Source organism: Prionailurus bengalensis, chromosome A3, assembly GCF_016509475.1.
Source record: "Prionailurus bengalensis isolate Pbe53 chromosome A3, Fcat_Pben_1.1_paternal_pri, whole genome shotgun sequence".
In the NCBI taxonomy this organism is placed as follows: domain Eukaryota; kingdom Metazoa; phylum Chordata; class Mammalia; order Carnivora; family Felidae; genus Prionailurus; species Prionailurus bengalensis.
Window position 1 is genome coordinate 79,248,348 of NC_057354.1, and position 16,979 is coordinate 79,265,326.

At 36.7% G+C, this 16,979-nt stretch overlaps 1 protein-coding gene across 6 annotated transcripts in view; it reads left to right on the top strand.

Annotated features, from left to right (window-relative positions):
- Positions 1–16,979, top strand: part of SANBR (SANT and BTB domain regulator of CSR) — a 71,481-nt gene that overhangs the window by 37,537 nt on the left and 16,965 nt on the right. For 4 of the 6 annotated variants that reach the window (XR_006300980.1, XM_043603454.1, XM_043603457.1 and 1 more), the window contains 5 exons: positions 3,371–3,523; positions 11,737–11,882; positions 12,623–12,722; positions 14,275–14,307; positions 15,138–15,237. Coding sequence is in view for 4 of the 6 variants with exons in the window: in XM_043603454.1 (XP_043459389.1) it covers positions 3,371–3,523; positions 11,737–11,882; positions 12,623–12,722; positions 14,275–14,307; positions 15,138–15,237 (532 nt within the window). In the remaining 2 variants the exon portion in view is untranslated. Of the gene's footprint in view, positions 1–3,370; positions 3,524–11,736; positions 11,883–12,622; positions 12,723–14,274; positions 14,308–14,656; positions 14,700–15,137; positions 15,239–16,979 lie in introns of those variants that run through there. The other 2 variants (XR_006300981.1, XM_043603455.1) reach the window with 2 other exon arrangements.

Genomic DNA, 16,979 nt, shown 5'->3' on the forward strand with positions numbered 1-16,979 from the left:
TTAAGATTTTGTTTGTAAGTAATCTCTACATCCAACATGGGGCTTGAATTCACAACCCCAGGATCAGGCATTGCATACTCTACTGACTGAGCCAACTAGGCACCCCGCATAGTAGGCTCTTTTAATACAGGATGTTTAGTATGTTTGGATGTGTTTAGACAATATCTGACATCTTTTTAAAGAAACTAGTGGCAAAACGGTAACACTATTAAACATTCCTTCCATCTGGTTTCATCTCTCTTACTGTGTATCTTTGTCTTCCTTTTTACTTTCATTGCTGAAACAATCAACACCTTGCCTAATTTTTAGAAAACCAACAGGTTTTAAGTGACCCAATCTGTTTTTTCAGTGGGAAAAAAACCAACAAAGTCCTTACTACCTTTAGTTATTTTAAGCCAGACTTTCTCTGTTAGCCCATTAATTTCTTCAAAAATTCAGAAACACTTTGTAGATATGGTACTATTGATATGTGCTCTTCTTATTGTAGCTTATTGTAGTTGTGTTCCCAAAAAGGTTAAAAGATTTTGTTCATTTTTTAAAAATAAATGAAGTCTGTAATGAAACCACAAGAAGCTTACTATATGAAGGTACCTGTAATAAATAATTTTATAAAATAAATAGATTTTAATAGGTCACAGTCATTCCTAATTAGTGTTAGGTATAAATCTAGAGTGTTCTACATAAAATTTTTTATAAATCCCTAATATCTCCTTTCCTCACTAATTTTCCTCTCTCACTTGAGTAATGATTTTTGGTAGATAGAAAGAAGAGCAGCTTATCAGAACCATCAGAGTGAGTTTCCAGTGAACTCTAGTCCCCACAATTTTTTAATTGGATTTTTTTAAGAGCATGAGAAAAGGGGGAGGGGCAGAGGAAGAGGAAGAGAGAATCCTGAATAGGGATCAACCTCAATATCATGACCTGAGCCAAAATCAAGAGTTGGATGCTTAACCAACTGAGCCAACCAGGCGCCTCCATAATAAATATTAAATATTATAACTCACTCTTCAATATGCTATAAAAAAGTGAAAAAAATCCCTCACATTTTCTGTGTTCTAAATGCTAAATAAGTTAGATTTTAGAAGCCTGATAGCCTTTGATAGCCACCAGCACTGGTACTTTGATAGTACTCCATTGTAGGGAAGACTACTACATATACCAGCCTGACAGTAAATAGTGCTGGTGAGGGTGTGGAGCAACTAGAACTCTCATACATAGGTGGTAGGAATGCAAAATGACTCAAGGACTTTGGGAAACTGTTAGGCATGTAAACGTTAAACTTACATTAGCCACACAATCCAGCAATCCTACTTCTAGGTAATTACCCAAGAGAAATAAAAACCTATGTTCACATGAAAACCTGTATGGAAATGTTTATTATGGTGGCTTTTTTTCATAATGGACCCAAAGTAGGACACTATAAAGTCCTTCATGGGTGGGTGGATAAACATACTGTGATGCATTTATACATCACTAAAAAGGAATAAACTGACATATAAAACAGTGTGCATAAATTTCAAATCCATTTTCTAAGTAAAAGAAGCCAGACTCAAAAAGCTAAATACAGTATGATTCTAGTTAAATGACATTCCGTAAGAGCCAAAACTATAGAAACAGTAAACAGATCAGTGTTGCATGAGGCTAGGGTGGAAGAAGGAACTCAAAAGGGGCCTAGGGGAGTTTCTAGGCTGATGGAAGTGGCTTAGGCTTTGACTGTGGTGGTAGTTATGTGACTAAATGCATTTGTCACACCTCATAAAAAGGATGAAGTTTACTGTATAAGGATAAATTTTACTATATGAATGTTACACTTCAATAAATTCAATTAGGGGTGCCTGGGTGGTTCAGTCAGTTAAGTGTCCGACTCTTGATTTTGGCTCAGGTCGCAATCTCAGGGTCTTTAGATCAAGCCCTGCGTCAGGCTGTGGGCTGTGATGGAGCCTACTTGGTATTCTCTCTCTCAAAATAAATAAATAAACACTTAAAAAATATATATATATATTACGGAGAGTTTATAAACCCATAAAATAGTTCATATGCAAAATATTTTGTGTATGTGCACCCTATAGCTTTAATCAGACTCCATATTTTTAAATTAAAAACCATTTGAAAATCATAATGGGAACTAACAGCAAAGACTTTTGAATATAGACTGATGAAGTTTTGGGGTGATGGTGGGGATCATGGGGCTTGGAGCTGATGGCCAAGAAAGAATTCTTGAAGATGTCTTTGGTGCAAAAAAGGTGACTTTATTAAAGCACAGGGACAGGACCCATGGGCAGGAAGAGCTGCATTGGGGTAGTGTAGAATGGCTGGTTATATACCGTGGACTTGGGATAGGTAAAGTCAAAGAGAAGTTTCCAAAGAGACTTTCGTATGCTAAAGACTTACTGGAGACCTAACTATTGTCAAGCTAAGGTTGTTTTTCCCTCTAGCAAAGCATTAACATTAAGACAGTAGGGGAGTTCCTGGACTTTAGGCTATTGAGGAGATTGCCTTTTTCTTGTGAACTGATGGAGACTCTTATTAGTTTAACCATTTAGAGGCTTTGTTGTTTTTTTTTTTCCTTTCCTGTTTTTGGAAGTGTCCAGGAGATATCATACATGGCCCACCTTGAGGGAGTGTGCTGTTAGCCTGTACTTTGCTGTCAGCTTGCCCTGTGCTCCCTCATCATAGACTATCTTTTACTGCTCTTAGGTTCAACATCAGTGCTTAAAATTGTTAATTTTTAAATTTTCTTTAAATTATTTTACGAACTTAAAACACATCTGAAAACTATTAATTTTATATTTAAACCTTGGTCAGTTTTTGACCAGTGATTCAGAATTGTTCCATAGTTTTCACTAATATTGGTGCTAAATATTTATCTTAAAAAATATGTCTAGGAATAATCAAGTGAGGCAAATTTTATTTCATTTTTTTCCTTGGAAAACTTTTTATGTGATTAGCCATTTATAAAATTAGATGTACATCGAGATCAACTTAATGCACCTGAATTTTGAATAAAGTATTTTTATTCTTGCTTTTTAATAGCTTTACTGAAGTATAATTACCTGCCATAAAATTAATTCATTTTAAATGTACAATTCAATGATTTTTAGCAAATTTACAGAGTTGTATAACCATTACCACCATCCAATTTTAGTACATTTCCATCATTCCAAAAAGGTCCCTTGTGTCCATTTGCTACCATTTCCCAGTCTGTCTCCAACCCTAGGCAACCTCTAATCTACTTTGTATCTCTAAAGATTTGTTTTTTTGTACATATTATATAAATGGAATATACATTATGTGTCTTAAGTATAAATTTTTTGAGATGTATAATTTCATTGTGGGAATAATCATTGCTTTTATATATTTCTTTTTTCAGGCTTTTCTCTGTATAGAATTTTCACATTGTCAGTATCACTCAGAAACAGTGGTTTATCCGACTGCAGCAAGTTCACTGAGTACTGTTGGCACTGGTATCTATCCCTGTTGTAACCAAAAGGTTCTTCGGTTTGATCCCACTCAGCTAACAAAGGTAAATTTTGTTTTTTGTTGTTTTGGAGTTTTATAGATTTTATCTATTTATTTATTTATTTTAATTTTTAAGTTTATTTATTTATTTTGAGAGAGAGGGATGGAGAGAGTGCGTGGGAGGAGCAGGGAAAGAGGGAGAGAGAATCCCAAGCAGGCTCTGCGCTATCAGCCCAGAGCCTGATACAGGGCTTGAACCCATGAACTGAGATTATGACCCAAAAGTGTAGTATAAAGTACAAAGTATAAAGGTGATACATTCCTGTAAGAAAGACTTTAAAGAATACAAAAAATAAGTATAGTAAAAAGTAGGAGAGGGGCGCCTGGGTGGCGCAGTCGGTTAAGCGTCCGACTTCAGCCAGGTCACGATCTCACGGTCCGTGAGTTCGAGCCCCGCGTCAGGCTCTGGGCTGATGGCTCAGAGCCTGGAGCCTGTTTCCGATTCTGTGTCTCCCTCTCTCTGCCCCCTCCCCCATTCATGCTCTGTCTCTCTCTGTCCCAAAAATAAACGTTGAAAAAAAAAAATTAAAAAAAAAAAAAAAGTAGGAGACCCTCTTTACACCACTCCCTTGTTCTGCATCTTGTCTTAGAGGTAACCAGTTAACAGTTTCCTTTCAGACCTTTTACACATTTCAGACACAAATTATATGCAATGTTTTGGTATTGGAAATCTGATCATACTATTCATACTATTCTACCCTTTTAGATCAACAGTATACTTAGGTTATCTTTCATTTTCTTTTACTGCAGTTTAATATCCTAAGCCGTGCATATATCACAATTTATTTAACCATCCTCCTGTCGATCAACATTTAGATTATTTCCAGATTTATGGTATTACAGTGTTGTAATGAACATCCTTGCACATATATCTTGGTACAATATGTGAGTGTTGCTGTAGGTTAGAGTCCTTGATCCGTAACACTTTTGAAAAGGTTATATAATTAGATTTCATAAATGGGGGGGAAAGAATCTAAAGTTCTTCCTCCTCCTTCTCTTCCTCATCCATACAGCAGTTATTTTTTTTTTTATTTTTTTTTAACATTTATTTATTTTTGAGACAGAGAGAGACACAGCATGAACGGGGGAGGGGCAGAGAAAGAGGGAGACACAGAATCGGAAGCAGGCTCCAGGCTCTGAGCCATCAGCCCAGAGCCCGACGCGGGGCTCAAACTCACGGACCGCGAGATTGTGACCTGAGCTGAAGTCAGATGCTTAACCGTCTGAGCCACCCAGGCTCATATATATATATATGAGTATATATATATATATATATATATATATATATATATATATATATAATAAAATATAATATCTGGTCTGATGTGGGCATTCAAGTCAAGGAGTTGGCATTCAGTTGAGATCTGAAGAATGGATAGGAGTATATGAGGCAAAGAGGAAAAGAAAGAGCATTCTAATCTGAATACCAAAGCCAAAAGAACACAGTGAATGAGAGAGACTGAAAGAAACTGCCTTTTGTAGAAAACATATAGTTTGAGAAAAAGTTGGCAGGGTAAATAGGCCCTGCAGGGCCAGGACCTTGTAGGCCATGTTATAGTTTTTTCTTTATTTTGTATTTTGAAAATCACTTACAGTGTGGATGGAGAGTGGCTTGGGAATAGTAAGTGCAGTCAGGTACAAGAGGAAGTTACCGTGGTAGTCTTAGAGAGAGATGATAGTTTGGCCTAGGGTCGTAGAGATGAATTCAGTATTTAGGAAGTAAAACTGAAATGGCCTGGTGGATTATACCACAGAGGAAGAAGGAGTTGAGGATAACTCAGTTTCTTGCTTGTGCTCCTGGGTGGTGGTAGTGCTGTCTACTGATGAGGAAACAAGAAGGGAATCTGGTTTGGAGAGAAGCTCATGAGTTCTGCTTTGGACAGTCTGAGATTGAGGTGTCTAACAAAGAGTGTTAGATGCATGGGTCTTAGGGCTCAGAGAATTGGCTACCTGGAGGTGATAATTTTAAGTCTCTTTGCAAATAAGTAAGAATTGAAACCAGCAGGTATGGGTAAGCATAAGAAGAGCAGATAGCCTAAGGCAGAGCCCAGAGAAACTCCCAGAGTTTAATGTCTGGATAGAGAAGTGTGAGCCTGCAAACGAAAGTGATCAGGAGCAGCTGGAATAATAGGAGGAAAACCAAGGATGTTGTCGTGAAAGTCAAGGGAGTAGTATTTAAAGAAAGAAAAAGTGGACCATGATGCCAAATACTGCCAAATACTGATAGAATGATGAAAGATATGTGTCCTTTGGCTTTGGTAACCTGGAATTCATAAGTGTGACAATCTATTTTGTCAAAGTGCTAGATCCCAAAGCCAGATTGGTAAGGGTTGCAGAGTGAGTGAGTGGAAGAAGAACAAATGTGCACAATGTGAATAGCAACTCTTTTGGGAAATTTGAAAAAGGTAGAAAGTAAGTCAGTATTATGTTATAGATATTTGTTTATTGTTTCTGCTTTATTTTGTTTTGATAGGAGAGACCTTTTTATTTTTTTATTTTTATTTATTTATTTTTTTAAACATTTATTTATTTCTGAGAGAGAGAGAGAGAGAGAGAGAGACAGAGCATGAATGGGGGAGGGGCAGAGAGAGAGAGGGAGACACAGAATCTGAAGCAGGCTCCAGGCTCTGAGCCATCAGCCCAGAGCCCGATGCGGGGCTTGAACTCACGGACCGTGAGATCGTGACTTGAGCTGAAGTCGGACGCTTAACCGACTGAGCCACCCAGGTGCCCCAGGAGACACCTTTTTAAAAGGCAGTGGGAAGGATCCAGTTGAGGAAGAGAGGTTGATAAGTATAAGGCCATGAGGACACAGGGTAGGGTGGGATCATAAGCACATGTGGCAATCTCAATTTAGACAGGAGGAAGGGCAGTTCCTCTGTTGTAACAGTAGAGAAGAGTAGAATGGTTGCAGATATTAGTAAAATTGTGTTTTTGTCATTTAGATAAATTTTTCCAATCTAATGCCTTTCCTGTTCTCTATATAGTAGGGGGTAAAGCCATCTGCTAATAATAAGGGAAAAGGGAAGGTTTGAAGTAGTCTTTTTGGAAAACATGAGAGTGAATTTTCCAGAGAAAGGTTGTAGGTTAGTAAGCAGTTTGAGAGCCCATGGGAGATTGGTAATCATAAATTTACAATGAAACCCAACATGTCTTTTATGTCACTCTCTCTAGCACCCCTAAGCTGGTTGAGTGCAAACATGGAGAAAATGGGTAGTTGAGTTCATCCAGAATTGGGGTTTTGCCGGATGGGTATGGTTAGATTTACTGCCAAGGAATTTGCGTTATTAGCAAATTTAAGCTCAGTGGCAAATTTAAATTTAACAGGAGATTAGATACAACTGGAAGATAAAAGTCAGAAGAAACTATCCAGAATGAAGCACAGAGAGACAAAATGATGAGAAATCTAAAAGTAAGAAACCTAGAGAGTGCATGTCATTTTTTAAATTGTGGTAAAATAAACAAAAATTTCCATCTAAACTGTTTTTCAAGTGTACGGCCCAGTAGTATTAAGTATATTCACACTGTTGTACAACCAGTCTCCAGAACTCTTTCGTCTTGCAAAAACTGACATTCTATAGCCAATCAACATTCTCCATTCCCCCTCCCCTCAGTGCCTGGCAACTCCCATTCTGTTTTTTGTCTCTACAAATTTGAATTCTCTAAGTACCTCATATAGTAGTATTCTACACTATTTATCTTTTTATGTAAGAAGCACTAATTTCTTAATGGGGTTCCCAGTAGAAATAAAAAGAGAATGTATTAGAGGCAAAATTTGAAGAGATAACGGCTGAGATACTTCAGAATTATTGAAAGATTTTAATTTATAGATTCAAGAATTCCAGGGGTGCCTGGGTGGCTCAGTTGGTTGAGTGTTGGACTCTTGATTTTGGTTCAGGTCATGATCCCAGGGTTGTGGGATTGAACCCCACATTGGGCTTCACATTGAGCATGGAGTGTGCTTAAGATTCTCTCTCTCTCTCCCTCTGCCCTTCTCCCCTGCTCTCTCTCTTTAAAAAATAAATTTAAAAAGTAAAATAAATTAAAAAATGAAAAGAATTCCGGTGATTCCCTTTAATGGAATTGTTGAAGCACTATATTGTACACTTAAAACTAATATAACACTGTGTGTTAACTAACTGGAATTAAAAAAAAAAAAAAATTCCAGTGACTTCCAGTAAAAATAGTAGGAAATCCATACCTGCACATATCAGAGTGAAACTGCAGACAACAAAAGAAAACATTTAAAAGCAGCCAGATGGAAAAAGTAGAATCCCTTCAAAACATCAATAATGAGAGTTCACATCTCAAAATGGCGTCAGTGGAAGCCAGAGTATAGTTCCTTCAGTCTTTGGTGTACCAAAAGAAAAGTTAACATTCTAGAAATCTGTGCCTTCCTTAAATATCCTTCGAGAGTGAAGACAAAATAAAAACATTTTTAGGCAAAGAAAAATTGAAGGAATTTTCAACCAACGAATTGCTTTAAAGGAGATACTAATGATGTTCTCAAGATACAGGAAGAAATGAAGACCAAAGAAAAAAATTGGTATATTGGTAAATCTAAATGAACATTCACTATATTAAGCAATGATGGTAACACTTTATGTGTGTGTGTGTATGTTTGTAATAAATATAGGATTATATAAGTAAAATAGAAAATTTTAAATAATTGACACATACTCTAGATTTTAATGTATAATTTTAAAACCCACAACAATAGCCTGTAGATTAGAAGGATGTTAAAGTGGAGGTCTGACAGTTTAAAAGGTCTTGCATTGTTTAAGAGAAGAGGTATTAATGGAGTGCCTGGGTGGCTTAGTCAGTTGAGCATCCGACTTCGACTCAGGTCATGATCTCATAGCTTGTTAGTTCGAGCCCCGTGTCAGGCTCTGTGCTGACAGCTCAGAGCCTGGAGCCTGCTTCAGATTCTGTCTCTTTCTCTGCCCCTCCTCTGCTCATGCTCTGTCTCTTTGTCTCTCAAAAATAATAAACATTAAAATAAAAATTAAAAAAAAAACCAGGAGATATTAACAAATTAGACTTTGATAAGTCAAGGATACGTGTTATAAGTTCTAGGATAACCACTAAAAGGATAAAAGAATGTATAACTTCCAAATTAATGTATATAAAGGGAATGAGAGGAATGATTTTAAAAAAAAATCTTAGCAAATTTAGAAATAAAAGGGAAATAACACAATCCAATAAAGAATAGGTAATACACAACTTAAATGTCACACTTAATAGTGAAATGTAGGAAAGTTTTCCTTTGAAATTAGGAGTAAGATAAGGGTGTGCATTGTTACAACAGTTCTATTCAAATTGAACTGGAGGTCCTAGACAGTATAGTAATGCAAGAAAAAATAAAAAGTGTAAGGATCAAAAAGGAACTGTCATAATTTGCAGATCACATTGTGAACATAGAAAATCCTGAAGAATCTTCAGATAAATTATTAGAATTAATAGGAATTTAAGATTGATCTGTTAAACATCATTTACAAAAACCAATTTTATTGCTATAAACCAAACAATGTTAGAAGATCAAATTTATAAAAAGAAACCATTTACAGTAGTCTCAAAAAATCAGGTACCTAGGATTAAATCTAATAGAATATGTGCAAGAACTCTATACAGAAAACATAGAACACTAATGAGAGAAAATGAAACTAAAAAATGGATTGTCATACCACATTCATAGATTGGAAAACTCAGTATTGTAAAGATGTAAATGTTCCCCAAACTGGTCTATTTAGATCAATGTAATCTCAATAAAAATACTAACAGATTTTTATTGGAAACTTTGCTAAACTGATTGTAATGTCTGTGGAAATGAAGAGGGCCAAGGATAACCAAGATACTCTCAAAGAACCAAAGGTAGAAGTGCTTGCTCTGCCCAACATGAAGATTTATTACAAAGCCATTAGGGTGATACTGGCAAAGAGTAGACAGACCAGTAGAAGAGAGTACTCACAGCCACTTGGATACTTGACTATGACAGAGGTGGCAGTATAGAGCAGTGGGCAAAGGGTAGACTTTTTAGTAAGAGGTCCTGGAACATTGGTATATCCATTTGGGGAAAAAAATGGAAATGGAATCTATCCCAAACTACTCACAAAAAAAGATCTATATGTGAAAGGAGAACTAATAAAGCTATTAAAAGATAATACCATAAAAAATCTTATTTTTTATTTTAGAGTGAGCAGGGGAGAGGGGCAGAGAGAGAGAAAGTCTTAAGCAGGCTCCATGCTCAGCATATGGAGCCCAAAACAGGGGTCGATCCCATGACCCTGGGATCATGACCTGAGCTGAAATCAAGAGGTGGATGCTCAACCAACTGAGTCACCCACACATCCATTATTTAGTTTTTTTAAGTAAACTCTACCCCCCAATATGGAGCGCAAACTCACAAATCCAAGATCAAGAGTTGCATGCTCTAATGAATGAGCCAGCCAGGAGTCCCAAGAAAGAGATTTTTAAATTCCAGTACATCACCTACATTAAATAAACTTCAATAGACAAAGTCATAGGTAGGACCAGATATTAGCAACATATCCATAAAAGATTCATATTAAGAGGTTTTTAGCTCATACAAATCAATAAGAAAACAGTGTTTTAACTTTTTTATGTTTATTTATTTTTGAGACAGAGCGTGAGCAGGGGAGGGGCAGAGAGAGAGGGAGACACAGAATCAGAAGTAGGCTCTAGGCTCTGAGCTGTCAGCACAGAGCCCGACATGAGGCTCGAACTCACAAGCTGTGAGATCATGACCTGAGCTGAAGTCGGACACTTAACCGACTGAGCCACCCAGGCACCCCACAATAAGAAAACAATAATAGGAATGTCACACAAGAAGGCATTTTGCTGGGGAAAAAAAGACATTTAGCTGTCTTGTAACCACGAAAAGGAGTTCAACCTCATTTGTAATTGAGGAAATGCAAATTAAAACCACAATGAGATACTACTACATGCTCACCAGAATGACTAAGATTAAAATGCCTTACCAAGTGTTAGTATATAGAGTAATAACACTCATATACTTCTGAGAGTAATATAATTTGGTACACATGAGCACTTTTACACCAGGAAATGTAAAAGATTGTTCATAACAGTTTTATTTGTAATAGCTCCAAACTGGAAACAACCCATCCATCAACTGTAGAATAGATATGCAAATTGTGAATTTGTATACAATGGAATAGTAAACGTTAAAACAAATGTTATTGTTACATACAATAATGTGGTTGACTCATAAAGACATAATGTTAACCAAAACAAGTGAGGTAAAAGTATAGCTAGGTTTAGGGATGCATCCTTTAGTGGTAAAAGGATAAAAACAAGGAAGTGAGTACCATAAAAGTCAGGATAAAGATTATCTTTTGGGAGAAAGGAGGCAGTTACAATCAGGAATGAGCCCATAGGAATTCCAAAAGTGTTGGTAATATTCTAGTTTTTTTTAATATATATGTGTGTGTGTGTATACACTTATAGATATATAAGTTTATTTATTTTGAGAGAGAGAGAGAGAGAGAGAGAGAGGGAGGGAGAGAGAGAATCCCTAGCAGGCTTCCATGTGGGACTTGAACTCACGAACTGTGAGATCATGACCTGAGCCAAAATCAAGAGTCAGATGCTCAACCAACTGAGCCACCCAGGCACCCCAGCAATATTCTGTTTCTTAATGTGAATGAATGTTGGTTACATGAATATTCTTGACTATTTGTTAAGGTGTACATTTATATTTCATGCTCTTTTCTGTATGAGCACAGGTAACCCTTGAACAACATGGGTGAACAGCATGGATCCACTTATACGTTGATTTTTTTTTGATAAGTACAGTATAGTACCATAAATATTTTTTATTCCTTTTGATTTTCTTTCCTTAGGTTGCCTTATTTTAAGAATACAGTATATAATACATATAACACACAATATGTGTTGATCAGCTGTTTATCAGTAAGGTTTCCAGTCAACAGTAGGCTCTTAGTAGTTAAGTTTTGGGGAGCCAAAAGTTATGTGGATTTTTGACTATGCAGGGGATCGGCACCCCTAACCCTGCATTATACAGGAATCAACTGCCTTATTTTTTTCTTGAGAAAAAGTTATAAAATGGTTAATATGACAATATGGCTGGGCAAAGAAAAACAAAAACATACAATCATCTTTAAAGGAATATTTCTATTACAAACCAACCTCTCTAATGTAGTATCTCTTACATGACAGGGTTGTAAAGTGAAGGACCACATAGTTGCTCTTCATGATCAAAGTGAAGGCGGAGATTTGCTGTCGTGTCCAACCACTAGAATACTGGATGATCTGCACAAACACAAAGATGTCATTGTTGTGCCTTTTTCTAAAGATACAGTTAGGTGAGGTGGGGGTGGGGGGACGCGCTGCAGCGCTTTATTCAGTGCTTCCCATCTCAGAATCCTCGTGCCTCCCCAAACCAATAATGGCAGTCCCCGCATAGCTTACATTATTCCAGAAAGCTTACTGAAATTATATGTCAGCTTGCAGTAAGAGCAAGCAGGTGTGTATTTGATAGAAAAAATATGGGAGGTCCAAGGGAAAGAAAAACTAATAAAAAGAGTCTTTGGTGATTGAAAGGTTGGGACCTGCAATTCAGTTTTTGAGGTTTTTTTTTTCTTTTTCGAAGTCACTTAAGCCCTTTTTAAATCCTTGATTGATACAACTAGAAAAAAAAATGATTAAGGTTTTCTTTGCATAAATTTGAACTCCTTGATTTAATAATTTCTGAAGTCACTTCTGTCATTTTGCAGTTGCAGTAAGCTGTCAGGTTGGGGGTAGGGGGACCCTTTCCTGAAGGCTGTTCTCATAAAAGTACCAGTCTTAGAAGCCCATTTCACTACATGGCAAGTAGGATGCTTGGAATGCAGTAGTGCCTCCCCTGTATGGAGTGCCTTCTGCTAGGGGAAATCACTGGAGGAATTAAGAAATGGAAATGTTGAGGTGGCATGCCTTATACTCAAGAACTATATTTCTAAAGAACATTTATAAAACATTTGCAATAAAAATAGACATCATTTGCATTTAATTTAACTTCTTCTGAAATTGAACATTTCTCCCTAAAATCTCTTTTTCTTTCAAGTGATTCTGGGGTTGGTCCCTGTGATGAAAAGGGTCTAGACTGTGATGTTTTATTGGAGCCAAATACACCATGGGGCCCCAAAAGTGGGGAGCTCAATGCTGTGAGTAGCTTGTTTCACTTATTCTTTTTTGATATGAACAATTGGTGACATTTAATCTTTGACAGAAATGTGATGGGTTTAAACTGAAATTGACATTTTCAATTAATAAACATTTACTGACTATCTGATCATAACAAATGCTGAGTTAGTAGGACTGTAAGGGTAATAGGACATGTTCCTTGCCCTCAACTAATAATTAATCAACTTCAGTTTGGGGAAAAAATATAACATGTTCTTCAGAGGTTTTATTATGAACAAGTAATGATTTGAGGATTGAAGATAGTGTGAATGGGATATTTTGTCCCCTCCTAATTCTAATTCTGTAAACTTTTTTGGTATGAAATTTTTTTTTAATTGAAATCAGGATTGCATTTAGTTTTTGCAGGGTTTCAAAACTGAAATATGTTTCAGGTGGCCAGATAGCTTTAATTCCTTTGATTCTTATTACTGACAACCAGGGAATCTCTATTTGCCCATGAATTTCCTCACTTTGTATTGGCTGAGGTATCATTTACTTGACAAAGTGAAATATTCTATGTAAAATGTATTGTCAACTCCAAATGGCTACAAATATTCAATCATTATCATTCTTTAATTATGTACAATATAGCAAATGAGGTTTTTGAATATCCATATATAATTTGGTTCTTGAATCTATAATAAAATATAAACATTAAAAAGTGATTGAAATAGTTTAAAAATTAAATCATATTATCTCTGCCTGTGGTTTACTTATCCTTTGGAAATGATACTGGGAAGTGTTGATTTTCCTTTTTGTTTTTTGTTTTGTTTTTAACGCTTATTTATTTTGAGAGAGAGTGAGTAAGAAAGGGTTTGGAGACAGGGCAGAGACAGTGAGAGACAGAGTATCCAAAGTGGGCTCTGCACTGACAGTAGAGAGCCCATTGCAGGGCTTGAACTCACGAACCGTGAGATCACGAACCGTGAGATCACGAACCGTGAGATCACGACCCCAGCTGAAGTTGGATCTTTAACCAGCTGAGCCACCCAGGTGCCCCAGAAGTGTTGATTTTCTTTTTCTTTCTTTCTTTCTTTCTTTCTTTCTTTCTTTCTTTCTTTCTTTCTTTCTTTCTTTCTTTCTTTCTTTCTTTTTAATGTTTATTTTGAGCGAGTGAGTGAGCATGAACAGAGAGAGGGAGTAGAGGGAGAGTGAACAGAAAGAGAGGGGAAGAGAGAATCCTAAGCAGGCTCCATGCTGTCAGCACAGAGCCCAATGCAGGGCTTGATCTCACAAACTGTGAGATCATGACCTAAGCTGAAATCAAAACTCAAACACTTAAGACTGAGCAAACCCAGGTGCCCCGATTTTCTTTTTCTTTCTTTTCTTTTTATAAACATATACATCTTTTTCTAGACAGCCATTATAAAAACCTTGTAAAACATCATTTTCAGCCTGATTTTTAAGTTGTTTCAACCTGGAAAGGAACTATACTTGCAGCTTTTTTCAACTCTTACAGTATCCACATGAAAATAAGGAGCTGCAATCTGGGTAGATACAAATTTATTAATCTCTCATTCCTTTGTCTTATAGTTTTTGTCACTGAAAAACTGGACTCTGCAACTGGTAAGTAAGCAACTATACTTTACTTTCATAGATCTCTTTCTTCCAAAACTAAAGTTTAGTTTAATAGAATCTTACCAGTATCTTATTTTACAGACTTTAGTTCAATGCAGTTATCTTTTTCAGCTTCTGTAATTTTGTACTTACTAAAAATGCCATTGTTTAAAACAGACATATACTCCATAAGTCTCTTTAATGGCTTTTTTGAAGTCACTTTTAAGTCACATTAGGTCATAGAACAAAGCAACAAATGTATTAAATTCCAGGTATTTGGTGGTTTGATTGACACGTTGGTTGATTTTTTTTTTTTTACCTCTTTGCCATCACCCCGCCATGTGCCACCAATATTCAGAAGAATGGAAATGGAATTTGGATCAGTGATGACAGAAAGCAGGGTGGGTAGATGCAGGAAGCTGATGCAGATATGGTTGAGTAATCCAAGGCCACGTTTATCCAGGGAATGTGTACATATGGTTGTTTATGGGACTACTTTAATACTAGCAATTATTATATTTTAATGTAATCCTAATATCAAGGAACATGCATTCAGTTAGGTGATAGAGGTATAGTTTGACAAATGCTGATGACCTATTATGGGCCCAACACTCTACTAGAATATGCGAAGGAAATAAATAAAAGATATTTAATGTAATGTGATCCTCTCCTAAATGTAGAACTTCTTATGGCCATTTCCTGAATGTTGTATTAGGTATTGGTCATTTTATTAGCTCTTGTTTGACTCATTAAATTTAGATAAATTTGAAAGCGTCCATTAGAGATGTATTAATATGTTTTTAAAAGGGTGTGTGTGTGTGTGTGTGTTTTTAATTCAGAAACAACAATCATTATTTTCGGAAGAAGAAGAATATACCACTGGATCTGAGGTCACTGAAGATGAAGTTGGAGATGAAGAAGAAATATCCAAGAAACAAAGTACTGATTTCTAAGATAAAATCAAGTCTCACTTTTATGAAGGGGTTGCATTCTAAAGGCTCTAATGCAAGGGATGATGAATTAGCTTTGTAAGTCTACATGGTAGGTTACAACATGGAAAAAAAATAAATAAAGGAGGCTTCATCAAGATTCTCTAACCCTGGCACTAACACAGAATAATCACAAAGTTATTTAAAAAGTGCAGTGTACTGAGAAATAATCCTCCAAGTTTTCATTTCAAGTGTAACCTAAGGGGTTTCTCAAAATGTATGACTTATATCAGTATACCAGAGAGGATTTGAAGTGACACTGTTCGAGCCCCACATCAGGTTTTGTGCTGACAGCTCAGAGCCTGGAGCCTGCTTCAGAATCTGTGTCTCCCTCTCTGTCTGCCCCTCCCCCATTCACGCTCTGTCTGTCTCTCTCTCTCTCAAAAAATAAACATAATAACAAAAAAAATTTTTTTGGGGGCGCCTGGGTGGCTCAGTCGGTTAAGCGGCCGACTTCGGCTCAGGTCATGATCTCGCGGTCCATGAGTTCGAGCCCCGCGTCGGGCTCTGTGCTGACAGCTCAGAGCCTGGAGCCTGTTTCAGATTCTGTGTCTCCCTCTCTCTGACCCTCCCCTGTTCATGCTCTGTCTCTCTCTGTCTCAAAAATAAATAAACGTTAAAAAAAAAAAAAAAGAAAAGAAATTTTTTTGAAGTGACTTCAAATGAAGCACCAGAGTATAATTTTTAAAAAACTAAAAACATGATTTTATACAACTACAGAATGAACTTGTGTCAACATTTTTCAACTCATTAGTGAGAGAAACAGCCAAAGTTGGTTCAGAGAACATTTGAAGGCTTGGGTATTTATAGACACTTGAAAAAGAATGTTAAAAAGGATTGCAAGTTAGCGGCAAAACTGATTGATGTTCTACTAGGCAGTAACTGATAACCTTTGAGGTTATCTTTTCTTCTAAAAAAGAATCATTTGCATTTCTATTAGACACAAAAATCTGCAAGTTAACCTAAGACTTCATGTCCTCTGGGCCTTCAATAACAGTAAATAGGAAAGACACAAGGACATTTTCTTTGAGAATTAAGTAATTCTTACATGGGCCTTTTTTTTTTTAATATAATTATTGTCAAATTAGCTTACATACAACACCCAGTGCTCATCCCAACAAGTGCAATATTACACTATTGCAATATTACAATATTCCATTGTGTGAGTGTATCACCCATTGTGTGAGTATATCACCTCCTCAATGGCCGTCCCCCATTTTCCCTCCCCTCCACCCCCTCCAACCCCCTCCACCCCCTCCACCCCCTCCACCCTCAGTTTCTTCTCTGTATTTAAGAGTCTCTTGTGGTTTGCCTCCTTCCCTCTCTGTAACTGTTTTTTTTCCCCTTCCCTTCCCCTATGGTCTTCTGTTAAGTTTCTCAAGATCCACATATGAGTGAAAACATTGATATCTGTCCTCTGACTGACTTATTTCACTCAGCATAATACCTTCCAGTTCCATCCATGTTGCTGCAAATGGCATGATTTCATTCTTTCTCATTGCCAAGTAGTATTCCATTGTATATATAAACCACATCTTCTTTATTCATTTGTCAGTTGATGGACATTTAGGCTCTTTCCATAATTTGGCTATTGTTGAAAGTGCCGCTGCAAACATTGGGGTACATGTGCCCCTATGCATCAGCACTCCTGTATCCCTTGGGTAAATTCCTAGTAGTGCTATTGCTGAGACA